The 24,011-nt window shown below is 37.8% G+C and overlaps 1 protein-coding gene and 1 long non-coding RNA gene across 16 annotated transcripts in view; one reads left to right on the plus strand and one right to left on the minus strand.

The window, feature by feature from the left end:
- The window catches only part of LOC126370455 (protein lap4), an 89,411-nt gene that overhangs the window by 41,276 nt on the left and 24,124 nt on the right, over positions 1–24,011 (minus strand). For 12 of the 14 annotated variants that reach the window (XM_050015302.1, XM_050015304.1, XM_050015301.1 and 9 more), the window contains exons 4-13: positions 19,591–19,711; positions 19,124–19,416; positions 18,791–19,036; positions 17,957–18,126; positions 16,896–16,985; positions 16,168–16,277; positions 10,574–10,759; positions 9,941–10,069; positions 8,505–8,657; positions 4,955–5,033 (exon numbers count right to left, since the gene is read on the minus strand). In XM_050015302.1, the coding sequence (XP_049871259.1) occupies positions 4,955–5,033; positions 8,505–8,657; positions 9,941–10,069; positions 10,574–10,759; positions 16,168–16,277; positions 16,896–16,985; positions 17,957–18,126; positions 18,791–19,036; positions 19,124–19,416; positions 19,591–19,711 (1,577 nt within the window). The remainder of the gene's footprint in view (positions 1–4,954; positions 5,034–8,504; positions 8,658–9,940; positions 10,070–10,573; positions 10,760–16,167; positions 16,278–16,895; positions 16,986–17,956; positions 18,127–18,790; positions 19,037–19,123; positions 19,417–19,590; positions 19,712–24,011) is intronic. The other 2 variants (XM_050015293.1, XM_050015294.1) reach the window with 2 other exon arrangements.
- Positions 11,584–14,439, plus strand: LOC126370497 (uncharacterized). Of its 2 annotated transcripts, none has more exons than XR_007566888.1 (4): positions 11,584–11,671; positions 12,372–12,479; positions 12,674–12,880; positions 13,176–14,439. It is a non-coding gene; the product is annotated as an uncharacterized LOC126370497 (long non-coding RNA). The 2 variants fall into 2 exon arrangements; XR_007566887.1 differs by having other exon boundaries at positions 11,599–11,784.

Below are 24,011 nucleotides of genomic sequence, written 5' to 3' on the forward strand. Positions count from 1 at the left end.
AAGAGTTTGCTTACCACGTTTACAGAGCTAGTTAGAAAATCATAACAAGACAATAATTTGTAATTAATAGCGCAACCAAATTTGACACAACAGATATTAATTTGCCGCGACCTCCGAACCAAACCGGTATCTTCTTTGTGTACATTCCAAAAAGGTGACTTGAAAAACAAGCGGAACAAAATATAACGGTGCCAGTTATTACGTCTAACGAAGATTGAAGGAAATTAAATAAAAAATAATCGAATCAAATTACGTTTAAGGTAATAGTAAAAATGTCATTAAGACTTTCTCTTAAGATACAGTATTGCTTACTTGCTCTGAAGGTGAATTCCATCATGGAACACATAATACCGCGGACCGCGGATTTGGTAACAACAGCCATTTGTTGAGCACTTTATAACATGTATAAGATTATAATATTCTTCGTATGATGTGGGTATATGAGTTAGATGCGTGTGGATGACTGTGGCCGGGGGCGGCGCGGCCGGCTCGTGACATCGGCTGGTTCATTAGAGCGCACCAGTAAGCAAGAGAGCTGCAGCTATTGTTGTACGTCCCCAGGGGATGGTCTCGCCCCAGTTACGCACACACGCCTCCACGTACACAGAAATACCTATCGCAAAATAATTTATTGGCACCATTCAATACTAATGCTAGATATTGCTGAGTCTCTCTAAAAATAGATCCTTAATGTAATTGAAATCGATTTCAACATTAGAAAACTACATATGTATAAAAGTCATACGGACGCTGTAAAACTAATTTTATTGCATCGCCGTAGTATAAGTCGCATTAACTGAAATATATGTGTAATAAAGATAGGCAATAAAGTGCAAGTTCATGATTTTAACGTAAACGCGATTTCCTAGTGACAGGTCCTATGGTGTCGTACACGTCCACGATATAATTGACTGAAAGTGAAACTTGAGGATATAACGTGATAAAGTACGGGTTGACGACTAGATTAGTTTCTATTCAAAGCTACTTTCTAAGTTTCTCTCGAGACCTAGGGGAAACTGATCGCGTGGGCGGGTTAAGGTAAATAATCCTTGGAACATTAAAATAAACCTTACTCCTACTCGACAATATCTGTCTGACTACTGCGATATATTGACCGAGATCTATGACGAGAGCGCGTTAAACTGAATTCGACGACACTGATCTGGCTTTACAATAGGTTTTAAATTACTTGTTTGCTCAAAAGGAAAGTAAAGATAACATGTATAGAATTTGGACATACCATATCCGTGCACAATAGGTTGTAGTTCGCTGATGCGCACTCGCCGCGGCCCGGACCTCCCCGGCAGAGTGTAGTGCCCGGTGGGCGGGTTCACTCGCTGCGGCCCCGTGCGTGGAAGTGTACCATACGGTTGATACGGTTGTGTATCATAAACCTGCCCCGGATAGCCAGGTGGCCCGTAATTCGACGAAAATTGCGACTCGAGAACATGCCTCCTCGGCGGCTCCTCATAATTTATATACGGATTGCTGCCCCTTATGCCATATCCATTTTGCGGTTGCTCATACTGATATAAATTCTGTAAACTTTGCGCTGGATATTGATTGGGCGGTCGTCGATATTTGTCTGATATGTCGAAGTAGGGTCTGTGGTATGGCGCCGTGTAACGGTCGGTGGCAAATATTTCACTGATGGGCAAGCCGGAACTGTTGGTGCTTACATTGCACCGGTTACTGCGGGTGCTGCTTCTGAGGCTGTTCCGACCTAGTGAACCGTCACCGTCACCGCGCACACTCACTTTCAGTTCTAATCTTTTATCTTTCATGATTTTGCAAAATTTTCTTTTTATAAAATACAACTGGTTAACTATATTTCATTCAAGGTTTCACTTAATATCACATTGAATCTTTAATTACTGCAATAGAAAGCCATGATCTGTAGCATCAGAACGAATTAATTATAGCTTGTGGGGTTTATTGCACAACAAAATAATGCATCACGGTGAAGAAAGTAAATGACGTTTACATGAACGATGAGTAATGACCGGAGATGTATTAGTAAATTACCATTAGCCGGGGAACAAGCTCGCCGTTGTCCGAGATAATTGAGGTTGGATAGTTTAAAAACATCGACACGACTTTCGGACAAAGGTACTGTCAATTCGCCAAGCGGGAGTTGGCGTTTAGACGGACAAGAACAATAAAAAATTGACAAGAGAAAATTCTTCGGCGATGTAACATGACACTGGTGCTAGTCCAGTGTTTTATCAGGAAGTACATCATCGGCCCTGCTGATATCTATCGCACTATCAGTTGTGACACATCTAAGCACGAGGTTGAATGGACGGATTCCAGTCTCGTATATTTCACGTATTTATAGAACAAACAAAATGCGTCACTAGTATCTTCCAGGTTTACTATTTAGTGAAAAGTTACTGAAGCATAAAAAAGAGGGCACAATCACAAGTTCGTTACCTGTGTCTGGTGTCGTCAGGTCACACTAACAAAGACGATATTGTTTTAGACATTGCTCAGCCAAATGAGAAATCCGGGCACGGTAACTGTATATTTATTTTAGGCGTCACAAAAAATATTTAAGAACTCTGTTGTGCACGATTTTTTCTTTAATTTTTAAATTAATTTTGTCAATAAAACTTTTCAGACGTATCGTGGATAGAGAGTTATCTGTGAAAATACGAATGCGGCTGGATTAGGTATGCAAAACACTGATGTCATCCGGCAAACAACACTTACACACGCGAAGTTTGGAAAAACAAACCAGACGTTCCTACGATGCGACGTTCACAAAATGGGCGTATGAAACAGAAAATGTATTTCATAAGTAATTGATTATTTTACTTCAACAACTGTCCTCACAACACACCAATTCCTACAAGTGTTCACTGTTCAACTGAGACAGTGAGGAATCGCTATTATTGGAGCTGATAAGATAAAGTCAGTTCAATAGCTCGTTACTTATATCGCGAACAAATATGTAAGGAGGACATAAATGCTACTCTCTCGAGGCATGAAGGATCCAACCTTTGACAAAGACGTTATTGTTTGCTAATGCTCGTTTATATGTTTCATATGTCGGACACGTGCCGGAGAAGTACTTGAATACTTGAAACAAGTGAGATTCACCTTGTATAGCATTTATTAAAGGAAAATACTTTGGGTCAAGGTTTAATCGTTTTACGCGCATGTTGCGGTTCACGCCTACACTCACTATAGGAAGATAAAGAGGTACTCTGTAATTCTCATGGTTATTGAGTGATGGCGACTCATTAGAGCTATGTTATAAGAAACGGCTTGAAGCTCGCGTGCTATGTTTAAACGAGCGCTAATTGCTAGTGCATAACAGTTATAACTTCAAGAACAATAAAGAAAAGTAGGTACTCGCAAGGAACGTGCTTCGCAGTAAGCAAACAACTGAACAATGTACACGAAAAAATCTCAGCCTAACTGGATTAAGTCACGGCGGCTACTAAGCTGGCTAAAGAACGAAAGTAACCTATTTACGAGCCCCAAGAAGCCCTTAAGAAGTATATCTGTGCACGATTTTTATCGCATATCAGATGGGCGTGAAATGTAAACGTTTCGCCACGGTGCGAGGTCCGGTGTGAAGAAACTTGTTACTGTTTGTAAATCAAACAGAGGTCCATTATATCCTTTATACGAATCGGCGGCGCGGAGCGTTCCAGCGCGGCTGGAAGCAACTGAACCTTGTTTGAATAGGATCTAGAAAATTAAGAGATCGTTTCCCTCGGGCAACCGTGGGAAAGTCGGTAGTTACCACACTGAAAAAGCGTTTAAGGAAATTGTTAAGTGTTAAACACAGTTGTAAACAATTTACAGCACCGTTTGTGGTTAAGCCACAGAGAAAGTACGTGCATGTAAATGTAAGGTATACAACCTACAATTTTAGGGAAATGGAGCAAATCAGAAATCCAGTATAGCAGTGTAGTATTGACTAAATTGTAAGATGGTGTGCGAGTGACGTGAGTATGGTTGACAGGTAATGAGACAACAATAACTATTCGACCTTCACTCTCCGATACCTGTATAATATTCTAATACTGCGACGTTTCTAGTAAGTCATAACTTCAAAGTAAACGTATATTAAATTAAATGATAAGCAATACAAACGGAAATGCTTAGTAACAATTCTTATATTATGGACAAATTAATTATGTTATCACTTGTTCTATTGCACTTCATCCCCACAAACAATAATATCACAGAGCAAACATCAAAATTTCCTTGACGAAATAAATGCATTCTAAATCCAGCGCCCACTGTTTGCAACGCGCTCGTTACAGATCATAAAACTTCTACATGCACTCCGCGGAGAATCACGCGATTCTACTCCTACATTTATAGAATTTTCAAAAAGATGGCCGAACAGGTCGTGAACTAGCCACAGGTGAAGCAGAAACTGAAGGGGCTTCGTACAGCGAAATGGCACGCTGAGTAGGGAGATAAGCTGATAACATTGCGATACCGATTTTATACGACCGACGTGAATGCGTATGAGTAATACGTTAGTAGCTAGTTGATACAGACGCATACTATGACGAAAAATACATTCCAATCTCGTTTTTTGTGCCGGTGTTCCGTGCGTGGAACATTGAATGGGTTACATTGGCGCACGTTCCACGTGAAGCTCGCTAGTATAAACATGCTTTTTGCGAGCGCACCGAGCGAAGTTCGAAAGTCACGCACGTAGTTGCATTTCTCACACAAAATAAAGGCAATGGGCCTTTTGTGTAGTGTGACGCGAGAGTGACAGACGGGCCCCGCTCGATCCGAGCTCGTGATCGCAAGACGACCGAGTGTGGTCACGACTGCGTAAAATAATGTCGCAACCTCCACTATCTCACCGCTGCAAGCGTGCACTACCGACGTTTCCGTGCACTAATAACTGTCTCCTTACTGTTAAAAGTCACGTGAAATATATCCTTAGCACGGAATAAAGCTATTAGATAGCACTCACCGTCAGGAATGTCATCGGCTGCCTCCTCGTCGTCAGTCTTTTGATGATCTTGCTGTTCCTCCTCTCGTTTCTTTATCGCCTGCAAGAAAAACAACATTTAACACACCGCACTGGTAAGTAACAAGAATTTAACATGCAAGAAAGACAGGCTAATATATGGAGCGACATTGACCACAGCCAGTAAAGAATTTACTTAAATGTCGTGGTATGCTACATGATGGTGAAATGGAATGATCATGATACCACAGTATGCAAGCGAGGCAAGCCAAACAAATGCAGCCGAATCTAAATTGAAATCTTGCGTTGAATGTCGCCTTATCTTGCATACGCATCTCACCCGGGCGAGCCATCCTCCTGCCGCTTTCAAGCACCTCATTTTAATAAGTCCTACAGATAACGAGCACTTTGAAAATTGGCCGGTGTTTATTGGGGATTTATTTAGCACTACACTGTCGAGAAAGCGGCACTTCACTTATCGATTAATCGCGGTACACGAAGCATTGTTACGGGAGGAGCGGCACGAGGCAGGCATTTCTGCGAGCCTCGCGGAGGGTCTACACTGGTACAGCGTGCGCGTCGTGGTCGAGGGCCCGCGCGCACCGGCCCGGAACACCCGAGTATTCCAACAATTACCCACGGCTCACTCAGACGACTCACCGCGCCCGCACTTCTTCGCGAGATCTATTGCCGATTTACACACTTAACACGGTTTTGCTCGGTCCCTTCGTTTCCCGAAGAAAGCGACCATACCTAATCAGTGTTTAAATTAGCATCGCAAATAATTTGCGATATAAACTTGTTGTTTAGAGAGCACAGAGAGGTGTGAATAGTGGCCCGGCCGATCGCTGTATGGTAATGTTCACAAGCAGTATGTGATGTGAAGCAGATCTCACGACTCTATTGTTTCTGCTATTCTCCGCGAACAAGAAATTTCGACGCGGACTTGCGCGTCAGCTTTTACCCTTTCGCGTGATATAGATACCATCGTGATGAACAGCGTCCGACCGCTATCTCGCGCTGTTTATTTTCATTTACTAGGTTTAATTGGCGTGCGGTACTTAAAATAATTATTGTTAATAAAACGCGAACTAGATCTCACAAAAAACTTTTCGAAATATCCGTCATAATTAAGGCGATAAAACAATAATAACTCAAGATTAGTCAATTGTTAGTTTTTACATGCATAACATTCCCACGAACACAAACAATTAGAACCATTTTAAAATATATCAAGATAACATCACAGAAGCAAGAGGAAACAACTCACAGGATATTTCAAAAGGGTCTTTTGAAACGTCAGCGTCAGTCGAAACTATATGGAGATGGAGATAACAAAGGAAATATATAACCACGGAAACTATCCTAAGTATGACATTTGCAGATGTAAGATAGTATGTACGACGAGAAAGCGGTACAACTGTACTGGCTTTGTGGGTATAATATATATTTGGAAAGGTTTTCTATCGTGGGAGAACAAAAAAATATGAGGTACGAGAAAGAAATACTTAACGGATATGGTAATAGCAACGGAAATGAAACGATATATATTACCTCAATAAATCATGACTCGCAACAAACAGTACTAACTAAAGCAAGTGATACCAACATAACAATTAATCATGCAGTACTGGAGAATGAATGAAAATGCCATAATTCTCACGATAATTTATTATACATTCCAAATATTGATGCAACTTTCTTTCACTACTACACAATGATAAGAATGATCGATGAGGTACTAATATCAAGGCCAGACAACATTAGCGATCAGGAAGAACTATGAAAAAACACATTACACAAACACGTATTCAGAAATCCGCTTTAGGGAGGGTCACTGGTATTAGGACTAAGTAATGAAGTATGCTCTTTATTCCTTATAGAGTATCCTGTTATCGTATCCGGATAATAAAGAGCTTTACTCAGAACAGGTGTATTTGTGCGTTAGTAAGTATTTCATGTTTACGAGAGTCGGAAAGTATAATTTCCTAAGACCATCTTAGTTAACACGACCGTCTCATATTTCATTCAACTGCTATAGTAATTCGAATCACATAATTAATCCAATCTTTATAACTAGAACGTAACATAAGCTCACGACTATACCCCAATGGGGTAGGCAGAGGTACATCCATCGTAAGATGATCTAAGTACCCACATCTTACCGAGCTTTCTGTTAGACCGACGTGATAGGTGGTGAGCCGTATCGCCGTCTATAATGGTCAAGCCAACTGTGTTAGTGAAACTAGAAATCGATTTTTTTTTAAATATTTTGGGACCATTTGGTGAAAAAATGGCCTTTTGATCCGGACCCCCTGGTACCTCTAAATACGTGCCTGATGCTACATATAATGTTACAAACGGGGCGCTACCATGACGCTCAAAGAATCTATCTACAATTACATTATAATTGTCTCATTTATCTGCAATCTTCACATTGAGCCGTAAGAGGATTAGGGGCACACTTTCTTGGGTATCCTAATCAGATTCCGGTATTCAACTCTCAAGTACAATATATAAACCGATTAAAAAATACAGTAAGTGTATCAAAGATTGTAAGCTGATAAAGAAACTGTGATAAATGATTCGGGTTAAACGGTAGTCCAGTAATGGACTCAATTGTTTGGTCAGGTAATAAAAAGATGATTCGATTAAAGCATGACTTGTGAAAGTGCAAGTCTTTTGTTTTGTCTTTTTGATTAATGAATTTCTTTTTTAAACCGTAGTGGGCATGTTTCTTTTATTATATAAGAATCCTGACCTAGAGCAGTAAATTCGTTCGGAATTTATCAAATATTTATGAAACACACATATAGGTTTTCAATTACATAACTATTTTACTTTGACGGAATGAATATAAAATGTTTTATCATAAATAAATGATGGTCTGGATAAAAACACAAACACATATATATCAGAGACCGTATTCCAAATAAGTATGTCGACCAATATCAAATTCATTATCTATTTGTAAAATATTGTAGAGATAGTATTAAAGTCACCTGTAAGCTTTCCATATCATTCGTACTACAACTAAAACATTCAAACCATCTAAAATACCCAACACCGTAAAACTTCAGTCTGTACCCTGTCTTCTGGTAGTATATGAAACGAGTGTGTATATTTAATCTATGGTTAAAGAGAAATTCCTTTTAAAATTGACTTATTTATGCAAATGTTCATTTTTACAGTGTTATTACAAATCGAACAATAAACTACGTCGACGGATTTTAATGAATGTAATTGGCATGATTCTTTTATGCAGGATCTGCGACTGTGGCGCCGCGGCGACCAGATTACTTTCGTAACCACCGTAGTCTCCATTTTGAAATAACACTGAAAATTAATATTGTAATTTTCCCATAGTACGTCTCTACCGGATGAGAGCAATCAGTGCTCAGCGTAGTACAAAAAGCTCTTTAACCAAAGACAAAATCTCCAATTAGAAGACAAAGTACAGACAAAAGCGGAGTGTCTAAGACCGGACAGGAGTGAAGTGAGCTACGGGCATTAGTGTGAAGATGGCGGCAAGCAGTTAGCGGCGGGTGGGCACCTGCGCAATGAGGTGGTTGGCGCGGGCGGCGTCCACCTGGTTGACGCGCTTGTTCTTGAGGTGGTGCGGCGTGTCGCGGCGGTGCAGCCGCGCGCCGCCCGCCGCCGCGCGCTCCGCCACGCCCGCCAGCCACGCCACGCGCCGCGCGCCCGCCTGCCCTCACACACCACGTCTCAACCAACTCGCGGGGAACCCACTACCTCATCGACGCTTTTATTTAACCCCTCTTTACCCAGAGACAAGTTGTGAATTATTACGTCATTTGCGCTCGTCTATATTAGTGATGTTCCGGATGTTCGTATTCGTATCCACGGATATCCGAAGGAAATGAAAAATCCGTATCCGTTACTTTTCATCATTTGTCACCATAGGCACAGTTACCATAACCATAGTATATATTATATAACTGAAAAGAAACAGATCAACCAAGATAACTGAGATCTTTATAATGAGATCAATATTATAGCAAGTTATAACATCAATTTTAAAAATATGAGAAATCTAAAAACTCACATCATCGTTTCTTATTAACGAGATCAAAATAATAGAAAGTTACCGATTTAAAAGAAAGATCCGTATCGGTGTCCGCGGATCTTGACATCAAATATCCGTATTTCGATCCTTATCCGCGGCTATACATTTTATCGACCCGGCAAATGACTAGTCTATATAATATATCCCCTCGCGTCTAATATTCCAGACACAATAGTTAAGCAATGGAATTTGGATTTTAAAAGACCATTCGGTCTTACAGCTTTATAGTTTGTACCCATCGTTATTCCCATATTCCATGAGGTAAATTTTCAGTGAATATTTGTGAGACCCCGACTAGACCCTAGTATTTATTGGATATTTCCATATTATTTACCATTTAGGTTCAGAAACACCAACAAAATCCACAGGTGACACAACTATCGAATAATAAAAACCCAACTGTTTGCCATTATCGCCAGTGCGATACATTTATACTATCTGCGGTTCCTTTTCTCATTATTATTGTAACAGTTTATTTAGATAATTTTGAAAAACTTACCCGTGGGATCTTATCGAGCATGACGTGTATAATATTTATATGTTCATGGGTTTAGAAACAGACACAACATTCGCACCACGAGTTGATTCAGAGATACACCATTTACATTCAACACACAATTCCACTTTACAATAAATCCCCTTCGAAGCAACATTAAAAAGTCCCAGAGAAGAGAGGAAAAGAATACCTGTTAATTCTGTTCTAAATTTCAAAAGTTGCAGTTAATCTTTTGCAGCTACTTTTGTGTTAATCGACACTCATCCCGTTAGGTTTCTACTTCATATCCCAGGTATTAGTACTAAAATTTATAACTCCTTCGAAATAAATAGACAGCTCGCTAATATGCCACCCCGTTGAAGCGAGGTGTTTAGTTAATTCGTACGGGTTATAATTAAGTTCTTACCTCGAGTTCATCGGAGTCGTCGTTTTCATCGTTCTCTCCTTCAGAAGATTCTCGGTCGGGGACTGTTTCCTTATCGCTGTCTTCTTCCCGCGGCTCTGGAGGTGGAGCTGGCGCATGGAATATGGGTTGCTACAACAAAAAATTATTTATCCTAAGTGTCAAAAAGTAAGTAGGTAATTCGAGTCTTATTTAAATGGAAAGAAAACAGCGACTGTTCGACTCAACGACTTAAATCTGAAGTTACTGCTTATAAAAACAGTATATATTAGAAGAATCTCCACCACAACGTTCACAACTCGACACGCTGTAACGTACAGGGTACATCCCACAGCTTGACCCACAGTATGTCCCATGGCATTCTAAGATTTCGACAGGAATTTACTAAGCTTCTTCATTGTTTTGGACACACTCGAACCTGTTGTCTTAAATTTTGCACTGGGTCCCGCCAGCGCTCTAGAGAATACCATTCAAAAAAATCTACAATAAATCATGTCGAATAATAGTATAATATATACACCTAAAAGTACACAATTTTCTGGCCAATCAATTCTCCGGGAATAATATCATCATTCATCGGTAGGAAAGAAAAGAAAATTTTTGGGTAGTTGTTTAATAAGCTTATTTGTTAAATACCTTCGCAGGTTCCATAGCAGGTGTCGGCACCGGCGTAGGCGCGGTCTCGGGCGGCGACAGAGGCAGGCCGTTGGTCGTGGGCGCTTCTTGCGTTTGAGTGACGTCAGGCGATCGCCCGGCTAACAACTTGTGAGCCTTCGCCTTCAACTCCCGCGGGTGAGGTGTGTTCTGACGGACGAACGGAGTCTGCGAAATACGGAATATGTTAAAATACAATTGATGTATATTTAAAAATGAAAACTATTGCATATCGAATTTAAAAAAGTATTTTTTTATCCTAAAAGTAGAAGCGACACAACATTTCCCTTATATTGAACTCGGTTTTTTATTTTGTTGCTTAATTTGAAAAATAATTGGTTCCAATTTTGGGGAAGTGTAGAGCCGTTTACACATGCACATGCCTAAAGATAGTTATCAAAATCAATTACAATAAAAACCAAGCTTAAAAAATACATTTCACAAATCAAAAATGTGTTAATAAAATTGTATTGTGGCTATGATGTTGCACTTACTACCTACTGAAATAAACTACACCTAAAAACCTAGTAGGTAATAGTAATTCCAAAAAGTGCGTACAAACTAACTACATCTACACCCCAATCTAAAACCCAATTCTTTTGTATATCAACTGTGTAATGGTTCCGTCTCTATATAAATAATCATTTTAGTTTTGTTTGCAGTTGGTAAAAATAAACGGTGATACTAATACAACAAAAAGTAGTGTATGTTATATTACATAATATTGGGTATAACATAACATAGATAGCCTATATACGTCCCACTTCTAGGCTCAGGCTTTGCCTCAATCAACTGGAGGATATGGAGCACGCTGCGAAACGTTGGGTATACACATAGCTCAAAAAAAATAACAAAACCAAATAGTGTTTTTTGTAAGCCTGTCCAACGCGCGAACCCTTAAGTGACTAGAGCCCAAAAATATGATAATTGTCACTTAACCTATTAACCGTGTAAGATGAAACGATATGAATCACTGGTGATATCACACGCCTCTACTCCTCCGTAACATACCGACGTTAATACTAGTTAATCTTAAGTGCAGTTCAAACACGGTGCTCCTTGCGACTACGTGCCTGACTGGTAATATCTAGTATAATAATATTTAGTTTTTTAAATAATAAAATATGTAACAGTTTAAAAACGACCTATTACACTGCACGGCCACGCCAGTGGAATGAGCACCTTTGAACCAGGTACGAGGGGGTGGCATTTTAGATTGATATGCATAATCATTATATTATAATTTTCAAGGCTTTACAAATAAATATTGTTTAAAAACTTTGCAACACAGCACAACTTAGCTTTTTTAGTGTTTTTGTAAAAGGTATGTTTAGATCAGCTTTAACTTCCTTAATATGGTTTTAATGCTCAAAGTTCTTTTAAAATCCAAACCACATTGTTTAACTATTGTGTCTGTAAATATCCATGTTTACAGAAAATTCTGCAGTCCACTGCAGGAGGTTATTATAGCTAACGATCTTTATTCAGTGTGATAATATAAACCAACGTTATGACTGATATTTGATAAAGAAGTATGAGGTATAATATACTTTCTTAACTTTTGTCTTATAAGTAAAAGTAGAATCCACCTTAATAGACTCGTTTCAAACATACGCACTATCCTATATCTTTCTATTTACATCTTTAATTACATAAATTGACCCAATAAATAAGATAAATTATAAAAGTCGTAAATTATAAGATGTGCTGATGGTAAACAAGATACGGTTACTGGTACAATGTAGGTTCAGTATTTTTTTATCTATGTTTTCTTTTACAGGACTAGGTACGGGCTAAGAAACTCGATTATGTTAAAACTTAGAACAGTGCAAAGCATAGCATGGTGGTGTATCCATGCTAGGATAAGTGAGTCTTGTTACTGAAGTAGGTAAGTCTTAACTGAAAGCTACGATGCTTAAGTAAACGCTATATCTAAGACGGCATTAGTCTACGATCAGCGAAAAAAAAACTAATTTGTTTACATTGAGGAGCAAGGCTAGCAGCGGACAGCGCAATATTCTCGAAATGAGTGCAATCACAATATACCTACATAATTAAGTTTACTTTTTTTATCTTTTTCAGAACAAGTATTTTTAGCGCGTTTCCCAGAATAATATGTTTTCTAACAAGAAGTTTGAACAATCTTATCACGAACAATTCTTATCAACGTGTTTATAATAGTTTAATAGCCGTCATCGTTTCCTTATACAAGGCTCCGTGTGATAAGCGGCTGCACTTCAGCGCGCCCAGCCCAGCCAAGGACCGCGCAGGCGTAATGTCACACATTATGTAAGTACAGTGGCAACAGAATGTGCCCCACGTGTGTCCCACGTACATCAAACTGCAGTATTCATTTTTTTTGTATTCAATGTTGAAACCCAGTTATCAAATAATATTTGGGTATCTTTGACCACCACTTTTTTTACAGAAAATCGTTTTGAAGTCTTCTTTAGTTTCAAAAAATATATTATAAGTATATTGTTTTTTTTTTTTCATAAATATGAACTCAATAAATGATTTATTATGTGTAACATGAGCACGAGCAATCTATTGATTTAAGGATTTAATATAACTTTGTTTATAGTCTTGTGATTGCAATCCCCGAGGCTTGCCAAGTACCTCGGTGAGGTTAGTTATAGAAGAGAGCCGTTGTAGCGAACTCCTCCGCTGGGTGGTGACAAGCTTGCGCACTACGTTTATAGGCCTCCGCAGCCCTAGCAACGACGGCGTTGAGGATTCCGACGGCGTCCCGTCTTCCTCCTCCTGAATCGACGGAACCTTGAAACCAAACAATCCGATGGAACACAAAGAGGACAAGAGCCATTGACCGGATGAGAGCCCTCAGCGCTCCCTATAGTCCGGCCAAGTAGTTAATGCCATCAGAGGCAAATCTACAGTAAGTCACGCGTTAAAAAGAAAAATAGCCAATGGTGGGTAATTTCCAACTAGTCAAATCAGTTACTTTTTACTAAACGTCAAAACACGAAATTACTATGGGATTTGTATGAAAATCCAACTAACCAAACTAAACCAAATATGAAGCAACCTGTGACGTCATAGAGAAACGTGACAAAATGTCGCACTTATTATTACATTTTTCTTTATTACAATTCATAAATAACTTATATAGAAAAAAGAAAACGTTTTGTTGTCACTTTTAGATCTGTGTTTATTTAGTAAACAGAAGTTCATAATTAATCTTTCACTTAGGAAACTACCCAATTGGAGGTGTGTTATCCATATCCAATCTACCAAGGCCTTTATGCCTGTCAACAACTTGGTACTACTTATACTCTACAATTACTAGTATATTATCCAAACACTGTAAACAAATAGACTCACATTAGCTAAGGAGTTTTTCTAAAAAAGCATCCCAATTGTGGTTGTATAGATAGTATAAGTTTGTTCCCTCAAATTAAGATTTTATGGCTGTTCAAATAAAGTTGTAGTGTCGTTACACGCCGTCGCTTGTGACAAGGTGTGCCGCGGACACCTTTTTACAGAGATTGGTTGTCTATTTGTTATATGAATAATGCATATAAATAATATCTGGTCGATTTGAGAAAAAACCGGTAAAAAAATTGCATATTTCTGAAATTTTTAGAAAGTAGTCGATTTGGGAAGTAGACATTTTGGGAGTTGTCCTTTCGGGAAGTAGACTTTTTGGGAAAGTGGACGATTTGGGAGAGTGGTCATTTTGGGAGTTGCCGTTTTGAGAAGTAGACGATTTGGGACAGTGGTCCTTTTAGGAAGTAAACCTTTTGGACCGAAAGGGGTCAATGGTATTATTACACAATATACAGTATGTTATATTTACATTAACTCTGTGTGCGTATTATTAAAATAATAAAGGTTTTACAATGAATATAATTAAAACAATTCATTTATCTACTGGCTTACATTCCTTCCTTTCATACATACTTCTGTCATACGTAAGTATTAACTACTTGATTCAAAGATTGCTTATACGTATATGTAATTCATACCTTATCTTTTGTATTTACTGACTGATATATAAGTACGAACTGCATTTAATAGGTACTATAGCTATATCATTTATTTTTGATTATATATAATTACACGTAGTATTTATAGCTTATCATAATATTATAATATAAGACGATTGATTTATAAACGGTTTTTACGTAATGACGATTTAATGAACTGATAAAGCGCTAGTAAAGCTTGTAAAAAGTAATTTGTAAATACAATACAGAACGAAAGAAATATAAAAAATACAATAAAAATATATAAATCGTAGATAAAAAATATCTACCTGCGCTGCAACGTTAGGATCGATCACTATTGTACTTTTGGGTCGGTCGTCTGTCCTTCATAATCCATAATATAAATTATAAGTAACAATAATTAAAATTATTTACATTAATTGCCTCATAACGTCCTCAGCCAAGTAAATAAAGCCCCAAAAAAGAAAATATATACATAAAACATAAATATGAAACATGCAACGCCAAATAAAAGAAAGAAATAAAATTAAATGTTTTATTAGATAAATACACTTAAGATTCTTAATTGCTTACAAGTAAAGGTAATACTGTTGTGTTATTTATTGTATAAAGCAACCAAATGAGAACTTAAAAATGAACACTTAAGTTTACCACAAACCTTCCACAACCTTTATATTACAAAATAAAAAAAGATATGAGTAAAATTATTTAAGATTCGAATGATTTAAAAATAATAAGCATGCGTATTGTAAAGTAAATAATTACTATATTTTAATATTGTATAAAAAAATGTTTCTCATACAAAATGTCTCTGAGATCTGTATACCAGTAAGTCAGTAAAGGGAAAATGGAGGTTGAATTTAACCCTTTCACGGGCAGAGACCATGGGTCATTGATGGTTCATAATAATTATAGATAGTATAACACCTTGGAATCGAAACGTCATTAGACGTTCTGTCCTTGAAAATGTTAATAGATTGTATTGACAAAACTTTATTAGGACGTGCTTTTGGTAAATCTCTGAAATGAGTACCTAACAACAAGAACATTTCTTCATGGCTATAGTTTTAATGAACGTGAGTATTTGATACGTTTCGACATTTAGCTCTGAATCTAAAAACAAAATTTAAATACGAAATCTTTGCAATTTAGTCGTATCTTCAAGGCTAACACCAAAAAAGTACCATAACTCACCTTTATTGAAACTGTCCTAACCAACCCATTAATCTATAGTTACCTTATTAAACGGTCCACGCTTTAAAGTTGGCTTTACAAGATGAAAAATAAGTAGATTGTGCTTCAAAATAACAAATTAAGTAATAACAGTGTAGTTTAATGTACATAATAGAAGTGCGACAATCTTAGTTTAAAATACTGGCCTTATTCTAAAGCCACAAGTATGGAACTTAGCGCTAGGTAAGCTCTAGGTCTCGTACACCTCTCTCCTATATTTCTTCTGAACCAATCCCTTGTCTTTCTAGACTTATTTCTAGTTGCGACGCCAAAATTGTGAAAGCATATTGGTACACCATAGCGTAAGGATTTATAAGCTTGGCTAGGCCACGCCGAGCGTCCTCTATGGGATAAAGCACAACAACAAAGGCTCACCTCTTTAGCTTCAGGCATATCTTCCGTGAACTTCACGGAGTGAGTGCGCGATGCCTCCTTCTCTTCCCAGTCGTCGTTGTCCGAATCCCGGTCTCGTGATACACTCGATTCTGTCAACGATAACGTGTTAATACAAAAAAACTCATTCTCCTTTAGGCATTCAAACTAAACTACTCCTTTCCGAGCGCATGTTGATACAACAGAGATGAGTCAAACTATGCACACGCGTAGCTTCCAACATTTTTTGGCAGTTGGAAGCGGCGCTTACGAATACAGTTCGAGCCTACTTTGGCCGTTAGTCCATACAGCTTTGGCCACACGCCAAATCCGGACACAAAATTATTGTGCCGCTCTGTCTGACAGTGGTACAAGGCGCTATGAAGTACAATAAACAAAACATTTAGGACGAACCACAAAAACATTAAGCTATCCCAAATCCCATACAAATTATATGCAACGTACCATGTAGTAAAGCACAGTAAAATGTTCCTACATTACTTTACTCGTACTTTTATAGCTTTATGGTCGCCCATGATGAAATGGAAATTATGTGGTCACAGTATAATAGAAGGCAAATTTAATTTACTTATCGTATATGAGCAGTGGTGTTCTAATTGTGTACTATATTTGCATGATGTATTGCTTTGTGGGCAGTGCAGAGTAATAGCCACTATTACTGAAGAAACGTAAAGCGAATACTGAAGTAGAGAAAACATCGTGAACCTTACCTCGTATTTTGTCTAGCTCTTGCGACTGTGAATTAAATCTGTGTTCCCTGAACCAGTGTCCACTGCCGACCTCTGCAGTGTGTTCCAGCTCTATTCGTGGTGTGACAAGTGTCAAAAGTGGCTTTTAGTATTTACACGGCAAAAACAAAACAAAACACACCTCACTGGCCATTCAAACCTTACTATCTGCTCAATAACAGAATAAAAAAACAGAGTGTACAGTCATGAGCAATATAATGTACCCACTTTAGGACTCTGTCGCACTAACATATTTGACATTTAGTGAGACTTACAGTGCAATTTGACAAAAAGAAACATGTGACATGGTACTAAAATGTATGCATATTGATGCATGTGACCGTACGCCCTAGTAACCTCATATGCGGTTTAATTATTCACATATCCCATGTAAGCGGTGTGAATGGCCAATGACGCTTGCAGAATTAAATAAAAGCACAAGAAGCGTACGCAAGGACGTTTACACCATACAGGGCACAGTATACACACATCCAGCATACCCACTGGGAACATTTATTATGACTATTGGTTTTTATCACTTCTATGATGCTTCACTTCTTCAAATATCTCAGTTATTATGAAGCTATTAAAATATAATAACAGATAACTTTGTATGAAAAGGAAAACGAGACAACTAGTATATTTCTACTGGTACTAGAAATGTAAAATTTGATAATTAAAGTGCAAAAACTACGGTGATAAGTGCTTTGCATACGTGATAAGGCAATTCACAAAAAATACACAAATATGAAACGGCGTGACATGACAAAGGAACATAATGTCTTGACAAAAATTTCGCAATCAAAGACAAAATTAACATCATTGTACTACTACATAACAATACCACGCAATTCTGTACTATTGTCAGGGTATTGTAAATACAATTTAATCAAAGTACTGTCACAATTGTTTGTAAGAGCAATACAAATAGTGTTCTAATTGTTTGAGCTAAACCCTGACAATAGTAAAGAGGTGTGGAATATAATATACAACTACGACTTTATAACACCCAAAGCGTGAGTAGAATCTTGAGGTATACATACCTGGTTGCTGGGTATAACTTAGTTGTGGCAGTAAGAAGCATGTGAGGACATTTTCGCCCGTCGCCTCGTCTCTGTCCGTTTGAAATGTAAGTAGAGGTTGCGCCTGGTTCTCTGACAACCACACCGCCTTAAGTTCCAGGTTGACTAACGTGTATGGTAAGTACTGTAGCCTGGAATATTTGAGAGAAGCAAGTATGAAATAGCTGATTTGATTTTAAAATATGCTTGGTAATTACGTTGCATAAGTTATGTAGGTATTTTGAATTTAGATCGACAGATAAGTCTGTGCAAAATGTGTCTATTTTCTTTAAAGAAAATCAGCAACGTGACACACAGTAGATGTATATAAAAGGAAACATTTTAAAATTATCCTAGCAAAAATAAAGGCCGTGAGATACGACGGATGTACAGTGTCATTATTGTTATTTAAAACATTAACCTCCTCCTTTGGCAGTCGGGTAAAAATATTGCTATTACTTCGCCAAAGCGCTATAAAAACGCAATAGCTAGGGAAGGCCAAACAAACGGCAGCACGTCCTTAATTGTAACTGCAAAACCAACCACTACGAAATAAGAAAATAACACTAGAATGTGTTTTGCAGCTAACTTAACTAAATTATTTATTACAATGACTGCGCGGGTTTGCAGGCTGTGACATCAAGATCTAGACTCTATCACAAACGCCATTCTAAACCACTAGTCAAATCAAAATACTCGTATAACAGTTATACGGGTCGTAAAATATCTCTCAATGTTTAATGACTTGGGATACGAGCGGCAGTAAAATAAAACTTTATGAAAATAATTCCGGTATTTTATAAGTGACGGTCTTACCTATTGCCGCTGACGTCTAGCACGTGCAGAGATTTACAGTTGCCCAGTTCATTGGGGAGTCTCGTCAGCTTGTTGTCCCGAAGACTGAGCACGCCCAACAGGGTCATGTTCCCAATCTCTATCGGTATCTCCGGCAGTGAGTTTCTATCTACATTAAGTATAGTTAGCTCTTGCAAGTTGCCTATCGACTTAGGTAGTTCCATCAAAAAGTTTTCCGTTAATATAAGCTCCTGTAGATTTGTACACCTGGAAGTGAGAACGCAATCATTAGAGATATAAATAGCGCAAGATAAACTAACAAAATGAAATATATTAAACTGAACGCAAACTAACCTTCCTACATTTTCATTTAACGTATGTAATCTATTTTGGTCCAACTTCAGTATTGCTAACTTTGATAGATTTCCGGTACCGTCTGGTACCGTCTCCAGCATGTTCTGGGAGAGGTGGAGGTCGGTGAGCGAGCAGAGTCCACCGATTTCTTCTGGAAGCTTCTCTAGCTTGTTCTCGCTGACGTCGAGGCATATTAATGCCTTCAGATTGCCGATTTCTGGAGGTAAGTACTGTAGTTTATTGTGGTCCAACCATAGTTCTTCGAGCGCCGGCAGTTCCCCGATAAAGCCCGGCTGTAATAACGGAAATTTGCTATTAATTGGAAAGACCTTTATACTGCATCCGCTGTTGTGATTTATCTAACATAAAAAGCTACAGGATCAATCAATTTAATTTGTTCTCTGTACTCAACAGCTGACACAATTAATTATTAACATGAAAAATACATTTAAGAACAAAGTTTTTACCAAATCTTCAATCTCGTTGTCGCCTAAGTCTAATCTCTCCAACTTAGTGAGGTTCTTAAGTGATTCTGGCAGTGATTTTAATAGATTTTCTCTCAGTTCCAATGACTGCAGGGACACCAAACTGAAAAGGAAAAAGATCTCGTTTAAATGCTTCTTAATGATAGATAGAGTCACATTATTGTTAACTTAGTGAATATACGACGGAAATTATTTAAGCCATGTCGGCTGTACAAAGTATAATCCGTGTAACCTTCGAAGTATGTGACATAATAATTTGATGAGACAAGCCAACGAAGTGGAAACACAATGGAATTACCCACTATCTCGCAGACGTAGTTCTCCCACTGCAACGATGCAGCAAGGTTAACTAACCCAAAGTCAATACACATTCATTCCAAAAAGTTCCTCCATAAAAACCTTTAAGAGACGTCTGCGATAATAAAAGGTGCAGAATAGAATAACTTTTCTCTATTACTAATAAAATGCTCCTTAACTAATTAAAAAATAAATTATTTAAAAAGGAAATTGAATCATCCGTCTCTCTGACTGGATATAGAAACCTTATTCTTACTTTGACAACAAATTACTTTTCCAGTCGCTCTGGCTGCGAGATTTTTCCTTATTCTCTGTGAGCGCGGATATTAAGTAAGTACCAACAAAGTTCCTCAAAGTAATATTAATAATATCTCACAAAGACGACGCTCAAATGGAAGCGTAATTTTCAGGCAATTACTGTCTAGCAAACAAACCGCAGCTACAAGATGCCCCAAAGTAAACTCGGAAACGAACATAAAAGAACTTGAAATGTGGCTCAGAGCGCTCGTGCGCATTATAATTCAAGACAAAATTACGAATTAAAGTTACGACTTATAACACACCGGATGAATTCCGGTTGACTGTTTAATGGAGGACATTGACGCCGCATTAGGCAACGTTGAATAAAACTGTATAGCAAAATAAATAGAGCATAACACCAAATGTTCATGATGAAAAGCAATTCGCTCGAATCCAAATAAGCGATATAAACAGTTAAATGGCATTTGGATACACTAAATGGCTATAAAACAAACAAGAACTATTATGAATTACACGCTTGGTAAACTTTTTATCTCTTAATTAGATTTAACTTGGGTTACACAAATATTAAATTATTATGTTAGGATGAGCCCCTTCCGGTTGATTGAGGGGAGGCCGGAGCCCAGCAGTGCGACGTATATAGGCTGTTTACGTTATGTTTTTTTACGTTAGGATAGAGACCGTAAAGTTGCTAACACAAGAGCTCGACAGGCAAACACGGCTGTATCAGGCATACATAACCAGCGCAAAATTATCCTGCTCGGAATGTGGCGCAAAACCTTTTGTAGAACACCATTATATTAATTGCCAACTGGTTACTAAAACGTCGCCACATTTAATGGTAATCATTTCTAAAGCGTGTGAAATACCTCGTTATATTTCCTTTATAAGCACAATATTATTTCCTCGCAGAGGGATGATCCTGGGTAATGTTATTTCATGACTTAACTTATTTCTATGTAGTATTCATAAGTGACTGTTCCAACAAAACCCTTCGGCCGGCTGTTTAAATTAAACCTTTGTATTAAAATAGATTTAACTATTTTATGATGACTTTTACGTACGTGATGTTTATGGGGTATAAAACGCACACGATCTGACATTGACCAGCGTTGTAGATAATGAAAACAATACGTTACTGATAAGAGGTGCTAAAACGAAGCGTAAATTGCCGGTTTGTAGGGCTCTCACATTGAGATCAAGGCCTAGGTACATTTCTGTAAAAAGGACTGCGACTTTAAATGAAGATAAAAGACGATCACTGCCAGTAAAAATAAATGATCGATTTGTCAAAACTTAATTAAAGGCGGAATAGACAGCCAGAGCCATTTCACGGAAACGAACGGTTCATGGAAATAAAATTAAATAGGCCAATCTTCTGCCCAAGAAGTAGGAGTACTGTACTAAAACCTTTTCCGACTGATTGAAAATTTATATTGATGGTGTTTAAAAAGTATTCAAAACTTCCATATTTGAACACACGTAAGTACCGATGCGATGATTAGGAAGGCTGTGTAGCATGCGTCACACATACATAGCTATTGTGTAATAATAAAAACACCACTTATTGTTTACTGATAATACGCGGCGAGCGTACTTCATGTTTTGAGCCTTGGGGCCGCATTCCTAAGCAGATGTCAAAGTACTTAGCGTGGTTCAGTACACAATCATCGCAATGAATCACTCATACCGGGCTAATACGCGCTTCCACCGATGGTTGAGTAAGCAATAATCGTATTTTGAGTAATGTTTGGTGTTGGGTGGCCGGCTTCTCAAAATAGCGGATTAATAAATCCGTTTTTCATGTGAATTACTGTAATATTAAACCGCAACAACCAGAAAATAGCAGCTGCCGTCCAGAAAGTAGGTTTACGCGGGTACAGTTAATAATAAAAAGACTATTGTGAGTTAAACACAACAGAGTAATTGTCGATTAAATGGTAACGGAACGCATTAATTAGGGCGTATTAAAGAGCAACAGGTTTTGTGACGTGCGTGACGATGCCCGCAGTTTCACACGGGCCCGACGCGAGCGATAAATAACACTATCGATTGATTCATATAAATAATGTGGTGTTACAGCAATGTTGACTTTACATTTCGCATTCTTCTCAAATAAGAAACGTTTAATGAGTATCGTTCGAGACGGAATTCCAACATTTCCAAAGCGTTTTACAGTGGAACAGAAAAATCAATTCGTATAAAACTCGCTATCTTATTAATATACATCAGTCAATAACACAATGTTAAAGATTTGATAAGATTCTTTGATTGAAGTAACAGTACTGACGAGTGTTTACTCTACGGAGCTCTACGTCGACGAGTAGGTTAGTACTCGTCTACGTAGAGATCAGAGCTATGTGAAAGATTTTATTTTATGTTCTCATTAATAAACCTAAGGCAGAAGATTTACATATCAAGCCTCACTTTACGACGGCTCACAGCTGGATCCTCTTTAATTAATAATTTCGTTCTCCTCCTATGGGCAAAATTTTCGGAGCATGTCCCTAAGCGCTTTATTATGAGCGAGTTAATATTTTGTCGCTACGTTCAAGAGGCACCACGTTGTTGGAGATAATGAATGCCTGATAGATAATACACGTTTGGACACACCTTGTGTTTATCACGATCGCATTCCACATTTACTACAATATGCTTTAAAAATATATTTTTTATATTCCAGTTTATAAATAGCAAAATGGTCACTAAATAGAACACACACAAAAAAATAAGTGGAATTGAACGTTAATTAAAAAAAAACGGAGTTTTAAAAGTGCTTACAAGAGGGATCTGTTATCTTATCATATTAGATGGAATTCATATTCAAATGAGAGGGCGTTGAAATTTATTCAATAAATCGAACGAGAGGTAGGAGCTTACAAAAAGCCGGGAAAATTGGTTCGCCGTCTCCACGAATCCAATTTATTGTAGTATTAATGACTTGTTTTGATCTGTCTGAGTAAATATTTGTTTCCATTAATATTACATTTCAAACATAAATTGTATTAGCTTTATGAATTAATGATCGATTCACGTTAACTAAGGAATCATTTTGTTTCAAAGAAAATCCTATACTATACAGTATAGGATAGGTAGGTACCCAATATAAAAATCCGAACTCTAGAGTACCACCGAGTGGACTTATGACCAAGAAATGGATGCTTAGTATTTTTTCTTTAGGGAAGACAAAGTACCTTTCGTTGTTTCAGAAACTGCATTGTTCCGTGACATTGTCCTCTTCCTAACCCAAAACAAGAAAACCCAAACATAAAATTACGGGATCCCATTTTCTTTTGAAACAAGATTTCTGTCCTTATTCTTTATGTAAGACGCTTTTAAGATAAAAAGTCCAGGGAGAAACTCTTAAGTAATGAGTTGGAACAATAGCATTCTTACGGTAATACGTGTACATAATCCATCGGTCCAATATTCATTTGAGTAATGTTTGCCGAGTCGTCTATCAAAGGTCCGCTCGGGGCAGCCCGCTGCTTTCCAGACAGACTTTCGCTTTCGAACACTCCAACTTACAAAGCCGGGCTTACCTTGTCATGACAGTAAGCGGACACGCAACCCGCGCCTCCAATTTATTTAACTTTCACAACCGTAACAGTACTTGTTAATTTGAGAATCCTTTTGAACTCTTGCCTAACATAATTAAACATTCTCCTCGGTTCAACAATTAATACAAATGAAACTTTCAGCACTAAGACAAATTCCTTCAAAGAAATTACGTCGCCACCACCGTGAGAAATTCAATTTACTTTTTACTCCAGACTGTTTTTGCCAAGTTAATAATTTAAATAGCTGTTCAATCAACATACTTTCATTAGTTTCTAGAAAAACTC

Source organism: Pectinophora gossypiella, chromosome 10 (assembly GCF_024362695.1).
Source record: "Pectinophora gossypiella chromosome 10, ilPecGoss1.1, whole genome shotgun sequence".
In the NCBI taxonomy this organism is placed as follows: Eukaryota; Metazoa; Arthropoda; class Insecta; order Lepidoptera; family Gelechiidae; genus Pectinophora; species Pectinophora gossypiella.